This window comes from Myotis yumanensis, unplaced genomic scaffold, assembly GCF_028538775.1.
Source record: "Myotis yumanensis isolate MYYU_CA2020_CCGP unplaced genomic scaffold, mMyoYum1.0.hap1 SCAF_4, whole genome shotgun sequence".
NCBI classification, from domain to species: Eukaryota; Metazoa; Chordata; class Mammalia; order Chiroptera; family Vespertilionidae; genus Myotis; species Myotis yumanensis.
Window position 1 is genome coordinate 113,306,310 of NW_027223755.1, and position 24,850 is coordinate 113,331,159.

At 48.1% G+C, this 24,850-nt stretch overlaps 1 protein-coding gene and 1 pseudogene across 1 annotated transcript in view; both read right to left on the reverse strand.

The window, feature by feature from the left end:
* IQCK (IQ motif containing K) overlaps positions 1-24,850 on the reverse strand; it is a 121,993-nt gene that overhangs the window by 44,556 nt on the left and 52,587 nt on the right. Inside the window, exon 7 of the mRNA XM_070413739.1 lies at positions 12,072-12,156. Coding sequence (XP_070269840.1) covers positions 12,072-12,156 — 85 coding nt within the window. The remainder of the gene's footprint in view (positions 1-12,071; positions 12,157-24,850) is intronic.
* Positions 9,980-11,498, reverse strand: LOC139008410 (PEST proteolytic signal-containing nuclear protein pseudogene; annotated as a pseudogene).

Consider the following 24,850-nt stretch of genomic DNA (forward strand, 5'->3'; position numbering starts at 1 on the left):
ACGTGTGAGGGGAAGTCTGGGAGAGCTCACTGTGAGAGCACGCGTGTGAGGGGAAGTCTGGGAACCCACTGTGAGAGCACGCATGTGCTGGGAAGTCTGGGAGAGCTCACTGTGAGAGCACGCGTGTGAGGGGAAGTCTGGGAGCTCACTGTGAGAGCATGCGTGTGAGGGGAAGTCTGGGAGAGCTCACTGTGAGAGCAGGCGTGTGAGGGGAAGTCTGGGAGAGCTCACTGTGAGAGCAGGTGTGCGAGGGGAAGTCTGGGAGCTCACTGTGAGAGCATGCGTGTGAGGGGAAGTCTGGGAGAGCCCACTGTGAGAGCACGCGTGTGAGGGGAAGTCTGGGAACCCACTGTGAGAGCACGCGTGTGAGTGGAAGTCTGGGAGAGCTCACTGTGAGAGCACGCGTGTGAGGGGAAGTCTGGGAACCCACTGTGAGAGCACACGTGTGAGGGGAAGTCTGGGAGAGCTCACTGTGAGAGCACGCGTGTGAGGGGAAGTCTGGGAGCTCACTGTGAGAGCAGGCGTGTGAGGGGAAGTCTGGGAGCTCACTGTGAGAGCACGCGTGTGAGGGGAAGTCTGGGAGCTCACTGTGAGAGCATGTGTGTGAGGGGAAGTCTGGGAGAGCTCATTGTGAGAGCAGGCATGTGAGGGGAAGTCTGGGAGAGCTCACTGTGAGAGCACGCGTGTGAGGGGAAGTCTGGGAGCTCACTGTGAGAGCACGCGTGTGAGGGGAAGTCTGGGAGCTCACTGTGAGAGCACGCGTGTGAGGGGAAGTCTGGGAACCCACTGTGAGAGCACGCGTGTGAGGGGAAGTCTGGGAGAGCTCACTGTGAGAGCACGCGTGTGAGGGGAAGTCTGGGAGAGCTCACTGTGAGAGCACGCATGTGAGGGGAAGTCTGGGAACCCACTGTGAGAGCACGCGTGTGAGGGGAAGTCTGGGAGCTCACTGTGAGAGCACGTGTGTGAGGGGAAGTCTGGGAGCTCACTGTGAGAGCACGTGTGTGAGGGGAAGTCTGGGAGAGCTCACTGTGAGAGCACGCGTGTGAGGGGAAGTCTGGGAGCTCACTGTGAGAGCAGGTGTGTGAGGGGAAGTCTGGGAGCTCACTGTGAGAGCACGCGTGTGAGGGGAAGTCTGGGAACCCACTGTGAGAGCACGTGTGTGAGGGGAAGTCTGGGAGAGCTCACTGTGAGAGCACGCGTGTGAGGGGAAGTCTGGGAGCTCACTGTGAGAGCACGCGTGTGAGGGGAAGTCTGGGAGAGCTCACTGTGAGAGCACGCGTGTGAGGGGAAGTCTGGGAACCCACTGTGAGAGCACGCGTGTGAGGGGAAGTCTGGGAGCTCACTGTGAGAGCACGTGTGTGAGGGGAAGTCTGGGAGAGTTCACTGTGAGAGCACGTGTGTGAGGGGAAGTCTGGGAGAGCTCACTGTGAGAGCAGGTGTGCGAGGGGAAGTCTGGGAGAGCTCACTGTGAGAGCAGGTGTACGAGGGGAAGTCTGGGAGAGCTCACTGTGAGAGCACGCGTGTGAGGGGAAGTCTGGGACCTCACTGTGAGAGCACGCGTGTGAGGGGAAGTCTGGGAGAGCTCACTGTGAGAGCACGCGTGTGAGGGGAAGTCTGGGAGAGCTCACTGTGAGAGCACGCGTGTGAGGGGAAGTCTGGGAGCTCACTGTGAGAGCACGCGTGTGAGGGGAAGTCTGGGAACCCACTGTGAGAGCACACGTGTGAGGGGAAGTCTGGGAGCTTACTGTGAGAGCACGCGTGTGAGGGGAAGTCTGGGAGCTCACTGTGAGAGCACGCGTGTGAGGGGAAGTCTGGGAGCTCACTGTGAGAGCAGGTGTGCGAGGGGAAGTCTGGGAGAGCTTACTGTGAGAGCACGCGTGCGAGGGGAAGTCTGGGAACCCACTGTGAGAGCACACGTGTGAGGGGAAGTCTGGGAGAGCTCACTGTGAGAGCACGCGTGTGAGGGGAAGTCTGAGAGAGCTCACTGTGAGAGCAGGTGTGCGAGGGGGAGTCTGGGAGAGCTCACTGTGAGAGCAGGTGTACGAGGGGAAGTCTGGGAGAGCTCACTGTGAGAGCACGCGTGTGAGGGGAAGTCTGGGAACCCACTGTGAGAGCACGCGTGTGAGGGGAAGTCTGGGAGAGCTCACTGTGAGAGCACGCGTGTGAGGGGAAGTCTGGGAGAGTTCACTGTGAGAGCACGCGTGTGAGGGGAAGTCTGGGAGAGCTCACTGTGAGAGCACGCGTGTGAGGGGAAGTCTGGGAGAGCTCACTGTGAGAGCACACGTGTGAGGGGAAGTCTGGGAGAGCTCACTGTGAGAGCACGCGTGTGAGGGGAAGTCTGGGAGAGCTCACTGTGAGAGCAGGTGTGCGAGGGGAAGTCTGGGAGAGCTCACTGTGAGAGCAGGTGTATGAGGGGAAGTCTGGGAGAGCTCACTGTGAGAGCACATGTGTGAGGGGAAGTCTGGGAACCCACTGTGAGAGCATGCGTGTGAGGGGAAGTCTGGGAGAGCTCACTGTGAGAGCACGCGTGTGAGGGGAAGTCTGGGAGCTCACTGTGAGAGCACGCGTGTGAGGGGAAGTCTGGGAGAGCTCACTGTGAGAGCACGCGTGTGAGGGGAAGTCTGGGAGCTCACTGTGAGAGCAGGCGTGTGAGGGGAAGTCTGGGAGCTCACTGTGAGAGCACGCGTGTGAGGGGAAGTCTGGGAGAGCTCACTGTGAGAGCACGCGTGTGAGTGGAAGTCTGGGAGAGCTCACTGTGAGAGCACGCGTGTGAGGGGAAGTCTGGGAGCTCACTGTGAGAGCAGGTGTGTGAGGGGAAGTCTGGGAGCTCACTGTGAGAGCACGCGTGTGAGGGGAAGTCTGGGAACCCACTGTGAGAGCACACGTGTGAGGGGAAGTCTGGGAGCTCACTGTGAGAGCACGCGTGTGAGGGGAAGTCTGGGAGAGATCACTGTGAGAGCACGCGTGTGAGGGGAAGTCTGGGAACCCACTGTGACAGCGTGTAGGATCCTGTAACGCCCCTTGTTCTGGTCACATGGTGGCCGACAGAAGTAGGCCCATAGTCAGAACTAAAGAACACGTGGTCAGGAGTAAAAGGAGGGCTGGCTTTGTGCTATTTTTTCCATAATACTTGTTTGTTTATCTTACTTACACAGTATTCACATACCATGACATTCACCCTTTTAAAAGGTGGCATTTTCTTAGTTTTATTTTCAGATTGTTCGTAGTCTAGTATATGGAAAGACAACTGATTTTTGTGTATTTATCTAGTAACCCTACAACCTTGTTGAACTTGCTTATTTTATATTTTTTGTAAATTAGTTAGGATTTTCTATGTAGAAGATCATGCCATCTATGAATAGAGGTAATTATACTTTTTCCTTTCCAATCTGAATGCTTTTTATTTTTTTTTCTTGCCTAAATTTCCCTGGCTAGAACTTTCAATACTATATTGAATTAAAATGTCTTATTCCTGATCTTAGGGAGAAAATGTGGCAAGATAGTAAGAAGCCAGGAAAATTCGTGGGCAAGTGGAATTGGAAAAGTGAAACAAGAAAACTAAACAAGGCCGGACAGTGTGGGCAGCTTGCAGCCAGCTGGTGAATCAGAGACCTTATCTTCCCCGACCAAGGACACTTCCCCAACCAGAGAACACAGAGCTGAAATCACCCTGGTCTGGGAAACAGAGAACAAAGACCCAATCAATCTTCTTTGTGCCAGCTAAACCCAAGGACAGATGAAGTCTGGGGGACAAATAACAAAAACCTCAAAAGCCGGGCAAGTGTGGCTCAGTGGTTGAGCATCGACCTGTGAACCAGGAGATCACGGTTCAATTCCTAGTCAGGGCACATGCCCAGGTTGTGGGCTCAATCCTCAGTAGGGGTGTGCAGGAAGCAGCCGATCCATGATTCTCTCTCATGATTGATGTTTTTATCTCTCGTTCCCTCTCCCTTCCTCTTTGAAATAAAATAAAAAAATAGAAAACCCTAAAAGCCAAAAAACATCTGGATGGTAGCAACTGGGGGATGTTAGGCAGGAAAGATAACTGCTAGGACAGAAAAGAGGGGGATGGGGAAAGCAGGAAGAGTTTATCTCACCCACTAAACAAAGAAGTCAGCCATCTTAGGACTTGCCAAACAAGATGACCACATGTATGCACACACATTCTGAGATCAGCCACAACAATGCAGAAGGGGGCTTTGAAACATAGTCTGCAACCCAAAATATCTGGCAGGAGCTTTGAAACCTATAGGGGGAAAAGCATAAACCCTGAGCCCCCACCAGGCAGGGTGCTCAGACGAACTGAATTGCCCACTTGTGCTTTATGCCAAGTGTATTCTTAATAAATTCACTCACTTCGCGTTAACACTGCTGTCACTCATCTGAATTCCTTCTCACAAGATTGGTAGGAGCCGAGGAAGGGACAGCTTCCCGTTTTGACCCAGGGGACTGTCTGGGAACAAAAGCCTCCAGTCTTTCACCATTACTTACGATGCAACAGTGAGATTTTCTTAGGCATTCTTTATCAGGTGGGACGTGTTCCTAATGAAAATCACACTATATTCTTTTTATAAAAAATCTGTTCAGTTCATATAAGGCTAGCATCTCCCCAATTCTTCCCCAGCCACCCCAGGGTACCCATTGTTGTCAGAGTGCTTTGTTTCCTTTTAGATATTTTCCTATGCATGTTGTGTGTGTGTGTGTGTGTGCGTGTGTGCACACATCTATGCATAAGTGTAAAAAATATACAGTATGTTTTACTAAGGCTAATCAAAACTGCCTGGCACTGGCACAAGAACAGGCATACGCATCAACAGAACAGAACAGAGACCCGCGAAATAAACCCGCTCTTTTATGTTCAATTAATATTGACAAAGGAGGCAAGAGCATACAATGGAGTAAGGACAGTCTCTTCAATAAATGGTGTTGGGAAAATTGGATAGGCACATGCAAAAAAAATGAAACTAGATCACCAACTTACTCTATATACAAGAATAAATTCAAGGAAAAAAATAAACAAATAGGGCTACATCAAACTAAAAAGCTTCTGCACAGCAAAAGAAACCATCAACAAAAGGAAACCCACTGTAGGGAGATGCAAATTAAAACCACAATGAAATATCACCTCACACCTGCCAGAATGGCTACCATCAACAAACAACAGTGCTGGTGAAGGTGTGGAGAAAAGGGAGCCCTCGTGCACTGCTGGTGGGAATACAGACTGGTGCAGCCTGTGGAAAACAGTGTAGACTTATCTCAAAAAAATTAGAAATGGAACTGCATTTTGACCCAGCAATCCCACTTCTGGGAATATATCCTAAGAATCTCGAAATACCAATTTGAAAAAATATATGCACCCCTATGTTCATAACAGTGTTATTTGCAATAGCCAAGATCTGGAAACAGCCCATCAATAGAGGAGTGGATAAAAAAGATGTGGTAACACTGGCTAGTGTGGCTCAGTTGGTTGGGCATCCTCCCATACACCAAAAAGTGGTTGGTTTGATTCTTGGTCAGGGCACATACCTAGGTATGTTCTTCTCATACATCAATGTTTCTCTCTCTCTCTCTCTCTCTCTCCCTCCCTCCCTCCCTCCCTCCCTCTCTCTCTCTCTGTAAAATCATTAAATACAAAAATTTTTAAAAAGCCGTGGTACATTTACACCATGGAATATTATGCAGCTGTAAATAAGAAGGATCTCTTACCCTTTGCAACAGCATGGATGGACCTGGAGAGTATTAAGCTAAGTGAAATATGCCAAGAGAAAGACAAATTCCATATAGTCTCGCTTATATATGGAATCTAATGATATAATAAACTAATGAACAATATAGAACTAGAGGCATGGATACATGGAACAGACTGACAGCTGTCAGAGGGGAGTGGGGAGCTGGATGAAAGAAGGTGAAGAGATTAGTCAAAGAACATAGCCCATGGGCTCAGATAACAGTGTGGGGAGGGCCAGGGCAGAGGGTGCGGAGCTGGGTGGAGGTGAGCAAAGGAGGGGGGATGGGGACTTCTGTAATATTGTCAACAATAAAAATAAAGTTAAAAAAAGAAAATATAAAATATGTTTTTTGTTGTTGATTTTTTTTGTTAATCCTCACTCAGGATATTTTCCCATTGATTTTTAGAGAGAGTAGAAGGGAGGAGGAGAGACAGAGACAGAGAAATATCGATTGGTTGCCTCCCTCTCGCACCCAGACCAGGGCCAGAGATTGAGCCTGCAACCGAGGTACGTGTTCTTGACTGGAACTGAACCTGTGACCCTTCAGTCCACGGGCCAACACTGTAAACACTGAGCAAAACTGACTAGGGCTACAGTATCTATAATAATAAAACTGTAATACGCTAATTAGACAGGACATCCTTCCAGACGACCTTCCCGAGGAAGCAGGGTCTGTGAGGGAAGCCGGTGCCGGCAGCTGGGGGAAGGAAGGCCTACTCTTGCACAAATTTTGTGCATCGGGCCTCTAGTGTTTTAATAAATATATATGGCATTTCCTCTTCCTTGGATAGCTTCTTGGTCCCAACTGATAACCCTTTCTTTTTTTTTTTTTTTAAATATATTTTATTGATTTTTTACAGAGAGGAAGGGAGAGAGACAGAGAGTTAGAAACATCGATGAGAGAGAAACATCGATCAGCTGCCTCCTGCACATCCACTGGGAATGTGCCCACAACCCCAGGTACATGCCCTTGACCGGAATCGAACCTGGGACCTTTCAGTCCGCAGGCCGACGCTCTATCCACTGAGCCAAACCGGTTTTGGCGATAACCCTTTCTTTTAAGGCTGAGATCAAATCCCTCTTATCCACAGAACCTTCCAAAGCATCCCGTACATCAGAAATCTTTTCCTTCTAGTGACAACTTAGGACTTTCCACCTCCTGTGGCCCCCCTCAGTGACATTTTATCACTGAGAGGTTTGGCTTTAATAGCCTGCCCTTTTACACAGTGCCTCAGGGACACTTCTAACTGTGGTAGGACGACAGTGCTGTAGCCACAGTTAAGTCTGAGCCCCTCGGCAATCTTTTTATGTGGCAGTGTTTGTTGGTGTGGTGAGTTGAATTCATCTGTCTTTCAGGCTATGATTTTCATTTTGTGTCCCTAACACAGGCCCTGCGTGTGTGTGTGTGTGTGTGCATGTGTGTGTGCGTGTGTGTGTGTAGGAGGGCAGGGGTGTTTTACAGCAGGGAAGAAGCAGGGACAGAACAGCCGCTTCTGTGGTTACATACTGGTTACATACCAGGCTTCTCAGTGGGATTTGGTTTGAAGAAAGGGCTTTGCTATTTTAAAGAAACAAAACCTGAACATTACTGTTTTATTGCGACCAACCCGAAGGAAGTCAATCCTGCAGGGGTCATCTTGGAAACGGCTGCGCCCTCCCCCAGCTGTTTCCTGGAGGTTGAGGTTTCAGGCAGGAACCTGCCCTCTGAGCAGAGTGTGGAAGTAAAATGATTTGTAATGGATCTATTATTGAAGCTACCTTTGGAAATACTATATCTATAGATAATATTAAAAATATATCTAAATGTGCAATTCTTTGTCCAAAAATGAGCATGTTCAAAAATTAAATGAAGAAATATTGGATATACTAGATGGAGATTTTCACACATATTTGAGTGATAATTCTATTGATTCCACAGATGATGCTGAAAAGGAAATTTTTCCCATCGAATTTCTTAATAGTATTACTCCTTCGGGAATGCGGTGTCATAAATTAAATTAAAATTGAAAGTGGGTGCAATCATCATGCTATTGAGAAATCTCAATAGTAAATGGGGTCTTTGTAATGGTATCAGATTTATTATCAAAAGATTACGACCTAACATTATTGAAGCTGAAGTATTAACAGGATCTGCAGAGGGAGAGGCTGTTCTGATTCCAAGAATCAATTTCTCCCCATCTGACACTGGCCTCTCATTTAAATTGATTCGACAACGGTTTCCCATGATGCCAGCATTTGTGATGACTATTAATAAATCACAAGGACAAACTCTAGACCAGTGGTTCTCAACCTTCTGGCCCTTTAAATACAGTTCCTCATGTTGTGACCCCCAACCATAAAATTATTTTCGTTGCTACTTCATACTGTAATGTTGCTACTGTTATGAATCGTAATGTAAATATCTGATATGCAGGATGGTCTTAGGCGACCCCTGTGAAAGGGTCATTCGACCGCCAAAGGGGTCTCGACCCACATGTTGAGAACCGCTGCTCTGGGCAGAGTAGGCATATTCCTACCTGAACCCATTTTCGCACATGGTCAGTTATATTTTGCTTTCTCTCGAGTTTGAAGAGCATGTGACGTTACAGTTAAAGTTCTAAATACTTCATCACAAGGGAAATTAGTCAAGCACTCTGAAAGTGTTTTCACTCTTAATGTGGTGTACAGAGAGATATTAGAATAAGTTTAATTACTTTATCAGTCATAGTTTGCATCACTGTTGTTTTTATATCATGTTTTTGTTTTCATATCATGTTTCTGTTGTTTTCATATCATGTTTTTGTCATTTTTATATCATGCCTCTGTTGTTATAGCCTTTTGTTACTGCTTATTTATTAATAAATTTATATATTATTTTCATATACATTTTACTAATTTCCTTTCATCTCTCACCCTTCTATTATAGAGAAAGGGCAAATAGCAATATTAAAATATCTTTGCTAATTAATTACCTTTCTTAAAAAATATATATTTTATTGATTTTTTTACAGAGAGGAAGGGAGAAGGATAGAGAGTTAGAAACATCAATGAGAGAGAAACATTGATCAGCTGCCTCCTACACACTCCCCACTGGGGATGTGCCCGGAACCAAGGTACATGCCCTTGACCAGAATCGAACCCGGGACTTTTGAGTCCAAAGGCCGATGCTCTATCCACTGAGCCAAACTGGTTAGAGCAATTAATTCCCTTTTAATGTGCACGTACTTCGTGCACCGGGCTACTAGTTGTTTCATAAAAAGGAACACAAAGTAGAACAGTGAAGTTGCTGATGTCAGTGTAACACATAGCTCTAACAAAGTATTTGTGGTCAAAGATTCCATAAAATGTTTAAAGATGCATTTTCTTTCCTTCTATTTTCAATACTGAAAATGTGCATTTGAGAGGCCATTGGTTAATATGCATACACTTAAAATAAACCATTTTATTGTATTAAATAAGGATTCCTGTAGTTAAGTACAAATCAAAATGGAATTCACAAATTAGTAACTTAAATGGTATGACAATTACAGAAAGTGCATCTTTCTCATTTTCCATCTTGACACTATGTTGCTTTTTTGCTGTTACATTTTAAAAAATAAAAACAGCCAAATATTTAAGTATTATGTACATTTAAACTTTTTGGTGATGGTTTGTATTTTAAAAGAAACAGCTTCTTATGACTTGCCTCAAGTCTGGTGGAAATGCTTACAGGAAGTAAGCTAATAACAAAAACCAAGAGAAGCACATTCAAAATACTGATTTACTTTGGTAGCAAACAGTTGTTCTTTGTAGACTAATGAAGGCAGACAAGACCATTAAGGTGAAGGGGGCTATATCAAATACTCAACTGTTGACATAAAATTTAAAAATTTTTCTTTTAAAGAGCTAAGCCTCTGTATCCACTGACAGCAATGCAATATTTAGTTTGACTTGAAACAAAACAAATGCCCATTAGGAAAAAAATCAATACTTTAATTTTATCCAATTCACTTTCAGTCAATACTCCAGTAACATTTTCCTCCCAATACAATACTCCCTCTTTATAAGGCTGTTCCTGGGAGACAGAAAGTTTAGGTTAATAAGGGAGTTCAGTTAGAGTAATTGCTTGCAGTTTAAACAGACAATAACTTTTTTGCTTCCCTCTTAATGTGTTAAATGGTTGTGTCTAAAAAAATATGCAATTCTTAGAAAGGTACCATTTCTGGTTTTTTAAAAATTATCTATAACCTTTGGAAACTAATTACATGAAACTACAGAATTAGCAAATGTCTTGAAATCTGTATATAAAACATAAATTACGTCTAATTTCAAACTCTCATTTATTAGTGTACCACTCAATCTTAAAAAAAAAAAGTCGGCTCCAAAGATAGTCTTATATCATTCTTTAAAAAGGAAACTGTTCCTTTTAACTTTACACCCACCCCGTACTCCAATTTCAAAACATATTATTTAATTGTCTTGGTCATGGACATTTCCAAGATGAGATTTTATATTTCGCTCCCATAGCTTCTGGTTATCAGAAAACCCATGCTTTCCTTTATTAAAGGAGTTTGGTCTTGCTGATGTTGGTGTATCCCTTCCAATATTCTTCATCCTCATCTTTGCTTCTGGAGGCATTTCCTCTGGTTCGCTATCTTCATCTTCATTAAAATCTGCTGCTACTGAAAGGGTTTTTGGAGCAAGAGTTGGAACAGTTTCTTTAGGTTTACTTGATCCAAGTTTGATGGATATGGCGGAGGCTTTCTTTGTCGTCTGACTACCTATGGCAAATCCAAACTTGGAGATCTCTGTAGGCTTTGTTGGGAGGTCTGCAGCTTCTTCAGCTGATTGCTTCTCAGCGCTGCGACTGGAACTTTCCCCTCCATTACTGGAAGGAACAGTCTTAGTTTTCACAGGTTTTTCTGCTTCTTCTTCAGGTCCTCTGGCGGCTCCAGCTTGCTGCGGCTTCTCCAGCTTCTCCTCTCCCGCCTTCCCGTCTGCGCGCCTAGGAGCTTCTTAACATCGACACTCTAAGTGCCAACTAATCAGAGACGTTGTACACTTCTTGGCATGAGCTATATTCTCATTTGTATTTGGTAAGAATTTTAAAAAGTACTTCCTTCCTGAAGGGCCACATGACAATCCGGATCAGGAGCTTTGACCAGGAAATTTCAGTTCTAGAATTCCTTCTAGGTAAACAAGCTGACAATGTGCAAAAATGGCTGCACAAAGATATGCATTGCAGCATACATTATAATAACGGTAAACTGGAAACAACTAATAGACAAGTGGTTAGAAAGATGAGTTTTAAAAGAAAAGGTTATTTTCTGTATGTTAGGTATTTATATGTTATCCTATGTGTTAAGATTTTTAAGATTTGGAAATGTTTACACCAAAATGTCAACAATGATAATCTTTTTTAAAAAATATTTTATTGATTTCAGAGAAGAAAGGAGAGGGAGAGAAAGAGAGAAATATTAATGATGAGAGAGAATCATGGATCGGCTGCCTCCTGCACGCTCCCTACTGGGGATTGAGCCCGAAACCTGGGAATGTGCCCTTGGCCGGAATAGAACCCGGGACCCTTCAGTCTACAGGCCAATGCTCTATCCACTGAGCCAAACTGGCTAGGACAACAATGATAATCTTTTGGTGACAGAGTTATCTGTGACTCAAAAGTTTTACTTTTTTATTTGCTTTATATGAATTATCTGGATTTCCTAATTTTTTTCTAAAATGAACATGTATTGCTGCCTGTCTGTATGTAATACTAGAGACCTGATACACAAAATTCATGCAAGAGTAGGACATCTTCCCCCAGCTGCCGGCACCGGCTTCCCTCTGGCATCCAGGACCCAGTTTCATCCGGAAGGTCGTCCGCTCTAATTAGCATATTATGCTTTTATTATTATAGATTATTTTTTTTAATCCTCACCTGAGGATTTGTTTTTATTGATTTTTTTAATTTGATTTTAAAAAGAGAGAAACACTGATGTGAGAGAGAAAAGTTGATCAGTTGGACCTGGCCCAGGAATGAACCTGCAACCTAGGTACGTGTGCGCCCAGACCGGGAACTGAGCCCGCAACCTTTTGGCATAAGGGACAATGCTCCAAACAGCAGAGCCACCTGGCCAGGGATGTAATATTATTTGTTAGGTAACATTTGCCAGTCAACCCAACTTTAAAAGATTGGAGGGTACTTTTAATGATAATTGCTAAATAAGTTTTGGTAAAAATTCTAAATTCCTCGTGAGAAGTATTTACAGAGAACCCTATTTCTGAGGTCTGGCTGTCAGCTATATCCTGTTTCCAATCTGTCTCTTCCCCAGGGGCCCTCGTGCCAGGAAAGCCCAGCACCCGCCAGCCACTGCGGCCGGGACTCACCAGGTAGGCTCTCCAGAAGGACTGGATGCTCAGTGCCGCCTCCTCTTCGGTCAGCAGCAGGGACAGTGGGATGGGCGGCCGCGGGCTGGAAAGCAAGAAGAGGGCCATGTGCCCATGAGAACATCCTTCCGCTTCAGCAAGGCCTTTGACAGTATAGTGGCCTCACTGAGCAAGTGCCTCCTCCATTCACCTTCTTAGAAAGCAACATGTCACTTCTCATAGAAAAGCTTAGACTTGAATTAGCATGTTTTTTATCTCAACCAGCATAATCTTAAACCACTGCTAGCCTGCTCTGTTTCGTAGGACTGAGGTTGGTGAAGGTGCAGATTTGTCCTGAAGGCGCAACACACGTTATTGACGAGTCCATGGAGACAGGGCCCGAGACAGAGCAGAAGGGCCTTCACACACTGCATTGTGACTGACACATAATAAAGGGCTCTTCCCCTAACTTTCTATAGAAGGGAAATTAAGGAACCTATTTCCTAAAAGCAAAATGTTGGAATTTATATCTGACCAGTGTATATTTCAGTTTAATGTGGCATAAATTCAAGAATATATGTAATTTCTACTACATCTTTTTAAAAATATTTTTATTAATTTCAGACAGGAAGGGAGAGGGAGAGAGAGAAAAATATCAATGATGAGAGAGAATCATTGATCGGCTCCCTCCTGCATGCCCCCCTGATTGAGATTGCAGCCTGGGCGTGTGCCCTGATTGGCAACTGAACCATGACCTCCTCATTCATAGGTCAACACTCAACCACTGAACCATGCCACCTGGGCAGCCATGGTTTTTAAATATGGGACTTATGATCAAGAATCACACCCCAATCTGAAAAATCCAATAGCAGATACTGTCAACTGACTCAACACTTGAGAATTTTCATTGCTTATTAAGATACTAGAGCCCTAACTAGTTTGGCTCAGTGGATAGAGCATCAGCCTGCAGTGATGGCGAACCTATGACACGCGTGTCAGAGGTGACACGCGAACTCATTTTTTTGGTTGATTTTTCTTTGTTAAATGGCATTTAAATATATAAAATAAATATCAAAAATATAAATCTTTGTTTTACTATGGTTGCAAATATCAAAAAATTTCTATATGTGACACGGCGTCAGAGTTAAGTTGGGGTCTTTCAAAATGCTGACACGCCGAGCTCAAAAGGTTCACCATCACTGGCCTAGAGGCTTAGTGCATGAAATTCATGCACGGGTGGGGTCCCTAGGCCTGGCCAGCAATCAGGGCCTCTCAGGGCCATCTTGCCCAGTCCTGATTGGGGCCGGGCCAGCTGGGGCCTGCTGGATTTGGGGAGGGACCAGGGGAAGTTGGCTGGCTGTGGGAGGTTGGCTGTGGGAGCGCACTGACCACTAGAGGACAGCTCCTACATTGAGCGTCTGCCCCCTGGTGGTCAGTGCGCATCATAGCAATTGATCGAACAGTCATTAGTTCTTAATGGTCCCTTAGGCTTTTCTGTGTATACTAGAGGCCTGTTGCAGGAAGATTCCTGCAAGAATAGGGCTTCCTGCAGCTGAAGCGCAGCAGAGAAGAGAGTGAAACCCACCGAGGCAGGCTTCGCTCCCGCCTCCGCCGCCCCACTTGCTTCCCTTCCACCTCTGCCACCCTGCTTGCTTCTCCGCAGCTTTGCTCCCTTCTTCAGCGCTTGGCTTCCTTCTACATCATCTTCAGTCTTCGCTCCGCGCCTGTGTATGCAAATTAAATGCCATCTTTGTTGGGTTACTTTGCATACTCATCTGATTGGCTGGTGGGTGTAGCGGAGTGACACCAATTTACATGTTTCTCTTTTATTAGTGTAGACTAGAGGCCTGGTGCACTAAATTCGTGCATGGTGGGGGGGTGTCCCCTCAGCCCAGCCTGCATCCTCTCCAATCCAGGACCTCTTGGAGGATGTCCAACTGCCAGTTTAGTATCGGGCCTAAACTGGCAGTTGGACATCCCTCTCACAATCCTGGACTGCTGGCTCCTAATTGCTCACCTGCCTGCCTGCCTGGTCACCCCTAACTGCCCCCCCTGCCAGCCTGATCAGCCCACACTACCTCTGCGTGCTGGCCTGGTCGCTCCTAACTGCCCCCGCCCCACCGGCCTGGTCACCCCTTACTGCCCCACCTGCTGGTTTGGTTGCCTCCAACTGTCCTCCTCTGCTGGCCTGGTTTCCCCAACTGCCCCCCCACCGGTCTGGTCACCTCCAACTGCCCCCCTCTGACAGCCTGCTTGTTCAGTCATTTGGTCGTCCCTCACTAACCCCCCTGCCGGCCTGATCATAGGCAGCCATCTAGTGAGGGTGTGAGGGTTAATTTGCATATTACCTCTTTATTATTAAGGAGGACTAGAGGCCTGGTGCATGAAATTCGTGCATGGGGGGAGGTCCCTCAGCCCGGCCTGCACCCTCTCGCAATCCAGGACCACTGGTTCCTAACTGCTCACCTGCCTGCCTGCCTGATCGCCCCAACCCCTCTGCTTGCCTGCCTGATCACCCTAACCACTTGCCTGCCTGCCTGATCACCCCTAACCGCCTCTGCCTGCCTGCCTGATCGGCCCTAACCGCCTCTGCCTGCCTGCCTGATCGGCCGTAACTGCTCGCCTGCCTGCCTGATCGGCCCTAACTGCTCACCTGCCTGCCTCATCGCCCCTAACCACCTCTGCTTTGGCCCCTGCTCCAGCTGGCTGCAGGCACCCAGGACCCAGGCTTCCCTCCCTCTGGCCGGCTGCAGGCACCTGGGACCCCGGGCGGCTTCACACGGGCCCTGGCTTTGTCAGGAAGGACGTCTGAAATGATGTCCAGAAGATGTCTAATCTATCTGGTCTAATTAGCATATTACCCTTTTATTAGTATAGATAGATAGAACAAGCGCAGCTGGTCAGGGGTGTGCAGGAAGCAGCCGATCAATGATTCTCTCTCATCATTGATGTTTCTATCTCTCTCTCCCTCTCCCTTCCTCTCTGAAAGCAATAAAAATATATTTAAAACAAACAAAAAACATGGCTAAATTCTCTTTTTATTTTCCCCTAAAGCTTTATAGAGATCCTAACTGCTGATAAGAACTTACAAGTCTGAATTACTGTTGGTTCCTTATGTTTCCCCAAAACACAGCAACCTCTGAAGAGCAGAAGGCAAAGCATTTCAGATGCAGTTCAAACACACAGTCTCTGCGAGTCCATGGCCACACAGAGGCTGCGCCAGGGCAGGAGCCCCAGACCTGACTTTGGACGCCAGGGACTCTCAATGCCCTGGCCTTGACTCTCCCTAGGATGCCATCACGTGACTTTACTGTAAGCCCATGTACAGAGAGGCTGAGTAACCTGTCCACAATCACACAGCTTCTAGTGGCCTAGTCAGGGCCCAGGCTCCCTCCCAATGCCATGCTCACACCAGACCTCAGCTGGGCAGACCCTGGCAGCAGCCACTCTGGCACAGACGGCCAAGTTGACTGGCAACAATGCAGGATCCGACTTAAAAATCACCACCCCCACCACCTCCACAAAAACCTCGCCCTGCGTGTCTGTGTGAGGGCAGGAATACTGTCTAGAATTATTCCAGAATCAAAGAAATCCAAGCCAGGAGTGTCGTGCTGGCCTTGAGGACACTTGGAGTGGGCAGTGCCACAGCCTTTCCACCTGGAGCCTCTTCTACTCCTGCACGCGATGAGGTGGGGCCTCTCCCTGCCGCTCTGTCCCTGCTGATGGGAAGGATGTGGGGCTTTCTCCTTCAGGGCCTGCTTGTTCCCATTTCTCCCTCTCAGGCAGGCATTCTTTGGGCTGCCAGGGGGCATCTGTATTTTGCTGGGGGCCGGCCCTGGAGATGTGTCAGCTCCCGGCTTTCCACTTAATGCCTCTCTTCACCCACTGTCCTTATTCTGTGACACCAACAAATACCACCCCGTAAGTAATTCTCCTTCACCAGTTAAAAGGCAGTGGCTTCTAGGAAGATCTGTTTCCCAGGCCTGGGGTGTCAGCAGGGACCTGGGAGAATGATGCCACCATGCCGTGGGTTAGCACCTACTGGCGTCCACTGGGGCCTCTGGGCCCTCCCTCAGCCCCGTTCCTGTGCTCAGCCATGCGGCCCTTCCCCTCCTCACGTGCCCTCCCCCTCGGGTCCTCCTGCGCCAGCCAGGGCGCTGTGTAGTGGGCAGGTGGCTCTCTGCTCAAGGGCACCCCAATGGGCGGAGAGCCCAACTCTGAGCCTGATGTCAAGGGTGAGAGCTGACCTGCCCTGGGCTGGGAGTGTCTTTTCCTGATTTGCTCAAAGGCACCTTAGGACTGAGGGCCTGACACCTCTTTTCCTAACTCCCTTGTTCTTTCTTCCCGTCTCTCTGCCACTGCTAGTGAGAGATGTCCTCTGCTTACATCAGGGCCCAGGAGGTCTGTGCATCGTCCTTTCTAGTCCTTGGCCACTTTGGAGAGAGAGCTGTGAATATCTAATTAAGACCCAAACGCCAGCTGAACCAAAAGCCCCACCAGGACAGACATGGCCTGTTCGCTCCTCCAGGCCATTCGGCACTTGGGACCCGCTGGGCTGAGTAGACACACAATGATGCTGTGGAATAAGCCTCTGTGCCCGGCAGAGTGGGCCACCCATTTCCCACACACCATTTCCCCAAATCTTCACGACATTAACAATAAGTTCTGTGCTTCTTCCTCTACGTGAAGAAACTGAGGCTCAGAGGAGCGAAGGGACTCGTTCAAGGTCACTAACCGCTTTCTGCCGAGAATGCAAACTGGCCCGGGAACCCAAAGAACAGCCTGAGGAGAGGAGCAGGCAGCTCCCAGGTCACCAGGGAGGAGAGGGTCCCCAGCTGCAGGTCAAACAGAGGAAACCCAGCCACCTGCCTAGATGACAATGGGGAGAAAGCCGCATCGCAGACAATGGCCGGTGCCAGCAGGGCACGTGCAGCTGCCACCTGTACCTGGGACATGACGGTGCCTCTCCATTCAGCTGCGATTTTCGTATAATATTTTCACCACTGGTGCCATGAAACCCTCAAAGGACCAGTCCTCCTGTCCTGGAGCAGCAGGAGAAAGGAAGCTGCAGTCTGGGCCAGCAGGTGGGCCAGCAACAGAGGGCAGACAAAGGGCTCTCACCAAGAAGGGACACTCCCGCTCCACACCACAGGGATGCTTCCACAGGCGGCATGAGGCTCTAAGGGCCTTTAAGCAGTCACTCGAGGCCGCCTGTAGTGACATCCCTGTTTTCATGGCTAAATAAGGGGCGCGGTCTAGTTCTCAAATCCAGACTGAGTACGAGAAAGCCCATGTCAGTCAGGCCAAAGGCAAGGGCGTCATCGTCAGAGAGGAGACTGGGAAACACCCAGCACCTCAGGAGGCCGCCTGCAATCAAAGAAGGCAAGTCTCTTTTGGAATCAGTGCAACCGGCTTCGGCTCCAGTGAAAATAAGAGACTGAGTGGAGGCGACCACTCACCCGGGGGACAAGGGAGAGCAGATGAGCAGGCCGGCCATAGGGGCAGGAGCTGAGGCTCCCGGGGGCAGTCAGGTGTCCCGTCTGCGGCCAGCCCACCCTGAGCACCCCAGCTCGTCTGAGTCCGACGTCCCCGAGCACACAGCCTTGCACATCCCCAGGGCACAGCAGTGCTGCCGAGGACTTTTCCAAGAAGAATTTTATTGGAAATGCTCATTTGTCAGGTTCTTTTTTCCCAATTAATTCATGTGAATTAAATATATCTGAGTCTCAAGAATCAGTGCTTGAATTCTGAGAAGGAACAAGAATTAATTTTTCTGAGTGTGTGTGAATAAACCCTTCCCACCTTGGGGAAGCTGTGCAAAAGACCTGCAGGACCAAGGAAGACATAGCATGCTTACAAAACACGCAAGGGAACCTGAGAATTTGGTTTTTATTTATTTCTCCACCAGCTCTAAGGCCAGATGTACCATCCAAATGGCATTTAAGTACAAAGCAGGAAGGAAAAAGGCTTGCTTTAAACTGAAAATTAAATCTCAGGACCCAGACTCTGCCCACAGTGCATTCGGAAACGAGAGCACAACCAGTGCAAAGCCACTGACCACAGGACACAGCGCCTGACTCAACCACGTTCAGAGAGCCTTTCGCGCCCCGATTTCATACCGTCTACCCCAGCCGTGGGCAAACTACGGCCCGCGGGCCGGACCCGGCCTGTTTGAAATGAATAAAACTAAAAAAAAAAAAGACCGTACCCTTTTATGTAATGATGTTTACTTTGAATTTATATTAATTCACACAAACACTCCATCCATGCTTTTGTTCCGGCCTCCGGTCCAGTTTAAGAACACATTGTGGCCATCGAGTCAAAAAGTTTGCCCACCCCTGGTGTTCAGTGCATGAGGTGGCCCACCCTGGTTTCCAAACAGTCTTGCTGAAGACATCAGTCTTGAATAGTGAACCAGCAATGTCTGGAAGAAGTCCACTAGACTCACTGGAATGGTGTACCCATCCGGATGGAGAGACCAGCCACTAGGGTGGGTTAGTTCAAGCTCAGCTCCATGATGGGAGGGACAACGCCAACCCCAGATGCCTGGCTCTGGAGGATTAAGCACTTGAGAAGTCACAGTCACTAGGGCAGGGGTCCTCAAACATTTTAAACAGGGGGCCAGTTCACTGTCCCTCAGACCGTTGGAGGGCCGGACTATAGTTTAAAAAAAAACTAGTCGGCTGCTAAGCAACAGGCAGCGGCGGCAAAAACACCCGGCGGGCTGGATAAATGTTTTCGGTGGGCCGCGTGTGGCCCGAGGGCCTAGTTTGAGGACCCCTGCACTAGGGTGTGATCTTGCTTCCCCGCTCAGTCACTGCCCCTGAAGACCGACAAGCAGTCATTACCCTGCACCCGGCTGAATCACGCGGCGAGGCAAACCCAGAGTCGAGTCCCATTTCCCTTCCCTGGAAGCTGCCCTGGGCCAGGGGCCAGCGCTCACTGCCCACCTGCTGCTGGCCTCAGGCTCACCCTGCAGGTGTCACCATGTAGAACTCGGGTGGGCAGACAAGCTCTTTGGTAAATCTGCCCAAACTGCGATGGAGAGCCCAGGCGGGGTCGGCAGGGGGGGTAAAGGGAGGGGCAGACCGCCTTCCTTGCACCGGCAGGAGAGGACCTTCCCACCGGCTCCAGCCCCTTTGAGGGACCCAAACTTGTTTTCTGCCATGGATGCCTTTCCGCCGTGGCAACTGGGAGTCCTTCTTGGAATAGTGTTTGAAAAACATGAAGGTAAATAAGATTAAAAAGCAAACCAAGCCCTGGCCGGTTTGGCTCAGTGTATAGAGCAGCCGTGGGCACCATTGAGAGTGACTTCAGTCTACTCCCCATCCAGCACCACAGTCATCTTTTAAAAAGATAAACTGATCATTTCACTCTTCTGCTCAAAACCCCACAATAGTTTCCTATCACACTCAAAAGAGAGAAGAAAAATTCAAACTCTTTGCCATGATGTCGAAGGCCTCACCCCAGCTGGCCTCTCAGCCCAGTTCCCACCTTTCAGCCTCCCATCTTCTCCCTCCTCTTTCAGCCTCCCATCCCCTCCCCGCCTCTCAGCCTCCCATCCCTTCCCCCCTCTCTCAGCCTCCCATCCCCTCCCCCCCTCAGCCTCCCGTCCTCTCCCCCCATCTCAGCCTCCCATCTCCTCCCCCCCTCAGCCTCCCATCCCCTCCCCCCATCTCAGCCTCCCATCCCCTCCCCCCTCAGCCTCCCATCCTCTCCCCCTCTCTCAGCCTCCCATCCCCTCCCCCCTCTTTCAGCCTCCCATCACCTCCCCCCTCTCTCAGCCTCCCATCCCCTCCCCCCCTCTCAGCCTCCCATCCCCTCCCCCCTCTTTCAGCCTCCCATCCCCCTCCCCCCTCTCTCAGCCTCCCAGCCCCTCCCCCGTCTTTCGGCCTCCCAGCCCCTCCTGCCTCATGGGCCATGTCAGAGACCAGAGATCTCCCCGGAAGCATGTCCTGGAGAAGGGCCATCGGCCTGACCCTTGGAGCCCTAGCCCTGCTCTCTAAGGCCAGGTCCCCATCTTCTCCACGCTGAGAGTTACCTTTTAGGGCCAGTGCGCACCCTTTTCCTCCAGCAGCCTTACATTTCTGTGGCTGGCAACACAGGATCCTGACCCATCCTTACTGCTCAGAGCACCTTCCCAGTAGGGTTATCTCCCGCCCAGGGTGAGAGGAGAAGGGCCCGCTCAGAGGCGCCGGGTGAGCGCCAGGGACCAGGCTGTGCAGGCTGCCCACAGCCTCCCCAGATTCCCACGCCCACCTCCACACCCTGTACACACGACATGCCCCCTCACACGGCGAAACGGGCTTGCACATGTGATGGACCTGGCGGGTCTCCAGACAGGCCTAGTAATATGGTCACAGGCCCTATGAGAAGGGCCGAGGGAGACGCTAGCGCAGAAGTAGGCGTGGTGACAGCAGAACCAGAGGGCAGAGTGATGCCAGGAGGGGCCCGGCCTCTGGAACACAGGCCGCCCCCAAAACCAGGAGCAAGGAAACCAGTTCCCCAGAGCCTCTTAAGGAACTGACTTTTGGACTTCTGGCTTCCAGAAGTAAATGAGAGAGAAAGTGTGTTGTTTTAAGCCGCCAATTTTGGGATGATTTCTTAAAAAACGAACATGCCAACTAATACATGGCAGGGCTAAGATGGAGACCTGTGTCTGCCACACTGCCTCCCACAGTCCCCGAGCATCTTCCTAGGAACATGGGAGGAGGACGGGAAGCAGTCCCCTTGGCCTGAGAGGGGCCACCCACCCACACCTGCAGCGAGGACAGCTCCTAGGAGACGGCTGCGCCCTCTGGTCCCCAGGGCAGGAAGCAGCTCTCCTCCTTCCCGCCTGACACGGAGGCTGATGTGGAGAGCAAACAGCGCATGGTCCCCAGGAGCCCCTCCTCCCTACGATGCCTGAGACTGAAGTCTACCTTCCTACCCGACACCATCCCACCAAAGAGCACTCTCAACAGGAACTGGCAGCACCAGCTCACTTCCGCGGCCACCCCTTCCCCAGGTCTCTGTGCAGAGCTCGCTGTCTGCTGGGCTGGGTGAAGGCCAGAGCACTCCCATCTTACCACCAAACTCAGTGCCGCAGGGCTGGGCTGTCCTGAAACGACACAGTGACATATTGTTTTCCCTCGGGGTTTAGTAATGAGACACCTTTCGGTGCCATGGGAGTATTGTGGGCTTTCCCCCTTCTCTTATCTAAGGGTAGAACTTAGCTGAAAAGACACTTCACCCAAAACAACCTTTTCTTTTCTCTTCTGAAACACACTCTGTTTGAGATCCCTCCCCACCTTCTCCAGGGACACAGGCCATCTTTGTTCCTGGGGCTTAGTTAGTGATGTTTTCTTGCAAATGAATCTGACCAATTCTTTTCAGTTAAAATAACAAGTGAAACTCTTTCTGCTCTTAATATGATAGCAAATAATTTCATTGCTTCTGACTGAAGGGTTGAATCAGGACTGTATACCATAGAGGAGGGGGTGCTGGGTTCATAAATAGGAAGAAAGCCAACAGGAGATGTGATGCTGAGACGGGGAGACAACGGCCTGGCCAAGCCCCAGAGAGAGTGGGCAGCACACTGTCACTGTCCCCAGCACCCCTCCTTTCCCGGGAGAGCCCTCCATCCCTACTCTTTGTCACACGCCTTTGAATTTCTCCCTTTGGTGGAGTCAACATCCCTATAGCACTGCTTCCCTGTGGAGCTTGGCCAAGGCCTTGTGCTGGCCAATGAAGTGTGAGCAGATGTGGTGCTTGCCATTCGTGGGCTGCCACCGCCCTTCTCCCTCTGCTAAAGGCTGAGGGAGGGCTGCTCCTTGGTCCTGGGTCCCAGCTGAAGAGACTTGGAGCAAAGCCCAAGGTGACATGCAGCCCCCGGTAACAATGTGAAGAATAAACCTTTGTTGTTACAAGGCATTTCAGATTTGAGGGGTGTTTGTTACTGCAGCAGAACCTAGCAAAAGCTGACTAATGTGGATTACTGGAGGGTAGTTGGGTAAATACCATGTAGGAACACATATCAGTCAGGACTCTTTTGTTTTCAAATATTAGAAACCTAACTCAAACTGGGCTAAACAAACAGAAAAAAAAAGGATTTATTGGTTCACTTAACTAATGGGGGTAGGGCTGGCAATGGGCATGGCCCTGTATAGAGGCTCAAAACAACATCCAGCCTGCGGGCCACGGAAGGCCCTCAGAGTCATTTGCTCTGGCCCTGCCAAGGCGTTAGGGGTGAGTAATTACAGGTTTGACTAATACAGCAGGCTAATTTTAAGTTGAAACTTTTGCATGGCCTGCAAATGATGTTATGGATATCCAAAAGGCCTTGGCAGAGACAAGGTCCCCCACTCCTGCAGGACTCAGGCCCTGGCCACCTCTCAGCACTGCTGGATGTCGAGCATAATCCCTTTAGGTGGTTGCCCTGAGCAGCTCAAGGCTTGTCACCTCAAAGCTCCAAGTCTAGAGGAAAAGAGAGAAAGTCTTTCGTGGTTGCTTCTTATTTATTTATTTTTTTAATTGCTTAAAGCATTACAAAGGGTATTACATATGTGTCCTTTTTTTCCCCCCCGCCCTTGACAATACCCCGGCTTCCCCTACCCCCCAATGTCTTATGTCCATTGGTTATGCTCATATGCATGCATACAAGCCCTTCAGTTGATCTCTTAACCCCCTCCCTCCTGCTCCCCAACCCTCCCCGGCCTTCCCGCTGCAGTTTGACAATCTGTGTGAGGCAGCTCTGCCTCTGTATCTATTATTGTTCAAAAGTTTATAATGGTCTCTATTATCCATGAATGAGTGAGATCATGTGGTATTTTTCCTTCATTGACTGGCTTATTTCACTTAGCATAATGCTCTCCAGCTCCATCCATGCCGTTGCAAATGGTAAGAGTTCCTTCTTTCTTACAGCAGCATAGTATTCCATCGTGTAGATGTACCACAGTTTTCTAATCCATTCATCTACTGATGGGCACTTAGGCTGTTTCCAGATCTTAGCTATGGTGAATTGTGCTGCTATGAACATATAGGTGCATATATCCTTTCTGATTGGTGTTTCTGGTTTCTTGGGATAAATTCCTAGAAGTGGGATCACAGGGTCAAATGGGAGTTCCATTTCCAGTTTTTTGAGGAAACTCCATACTGTCTTCCATAGTGGCTGCACCAGTCTACATTCCCACCAGCAGTGCACAAGTGTTCCTTTTTCTCCACATCCTCTCCAGCACTTGTTGTTTGTTGATTTGTTGATGATAGCCATTCTGACAGGTGTGAGATGGTACCTCATTGTTGTTTTGATTTGCATTTCTCGGATGATTAGTGACTTTGAGCATGTTTTCATATGTCTCTTGGCTTTCTGAATGTCCTCTTTTGAAAGGTGTCTATTTAGATCCTTTGCCCATTTTTTGATTGGATTGTTTATCTTCTTTTTCTTAAGTTGTAAGAGTTCCCTATAAATTTTGGAGATTAGGCCCTTATCAGATATGACGTTGGCAAATATGTTTTCCCACGCAGTGGGTTTTCTTGTTGTTTTGTTGATGGTTTCTTTTGTTGTGCAGAAGCTTTTTATTTTGATGTAGTCCCATTTGTTCATTTTCTCTTTAGTTTCAACTGCTCTAGGAGCTGTATCAGTGAAGAAATTGCTTCGGCATATGTCTGAGATTTTGTTGCCCTTGGATTCTTCTAGAATTTTTATGGCTTCCTGTCGTACATTTAAGTCCTTTATCCATTTTGAGTTTATTTTTGTGTATGGTGTAAGTTGGTGGTCTAGTTTCATTTTCTTGCATATATCTGTCCAATTTTCCCAACACCATTTGTTGAAGAGACTATCTTGGCTCCATTGTATGTTCTTGCCTCCTTTGTCAAATATTAATTGAGCATATTGGTTCGGGCCGATTTCTGGGGTCTCTATTCTATTCCATTGATCTATATGTCTGTTCTTGTGCCAGTACCAGGCAGTTTTGAGAACAGTGGCTTTGTAATACAGCTTGATATCTGGCATTGAGATCCCACCTACTTTCTTCTTTCTCAGGATTGCTGCAGCTATTCGGGGTCTTTATTTATTCCAGATGAATTTTTGGAGAGTTCGTTCTAGATCTTTGAAGAAGGCCATTGGTATTTTAATGGGAAGTGCATTGAATTTATAGATTGCTTTGGGTAGTATGGACATTTTAATGATGTTGATTCTACCAATCCATGAACACGGTATGTTCTTCCATCTGTTTATGTCTTCCTCTATCTCTTTTTTCAATGTCCTGTAGTTTTCTGAGTAGAGGTCTTTTACCTCTTTAGTTAAGTTTATTCCTAGGTAGCTTAATTTTTTTGGTGCGATGGTAAATGGGATTGTTTTTCTAATCTCTCTTTCTGCAAGTTCACTATTGGTGTATAGAAATGCCTCAGATTTCTTGGCATTAATTTTGTATCCTGCTACTTTGCCAAATTCATGTATTAAGTCTAGTAGTTTTTTGACGGAGTCTCTAGGGTTTTTTATGTATAATATCATGTCGTCTGCAAATAAGGACAGTTTTACTTCCTCTTTTCCAATTGGGATGCCTTTTATTTCTTCTTCTTGCCTAATTGCAATGGCTAATACTTCCAGGACTATGTTGAACAGGAGTGGTGAGAGTGGGCATCCTTGTCTTGTTCCTGTTCTTAGGGGAAATGGTGTTAGTTTTTGTCCATTGAGTGTGATGTTGGCTGTGGGCCTGTCATATATGGCTTTTATTATGTTGAGGTATGATCCTTCTACTCCTACCATGCTGAGAGTTTTTATCAAAAATGGGTGTTGGATTTTGTCGAATGCTTTTTCTGCA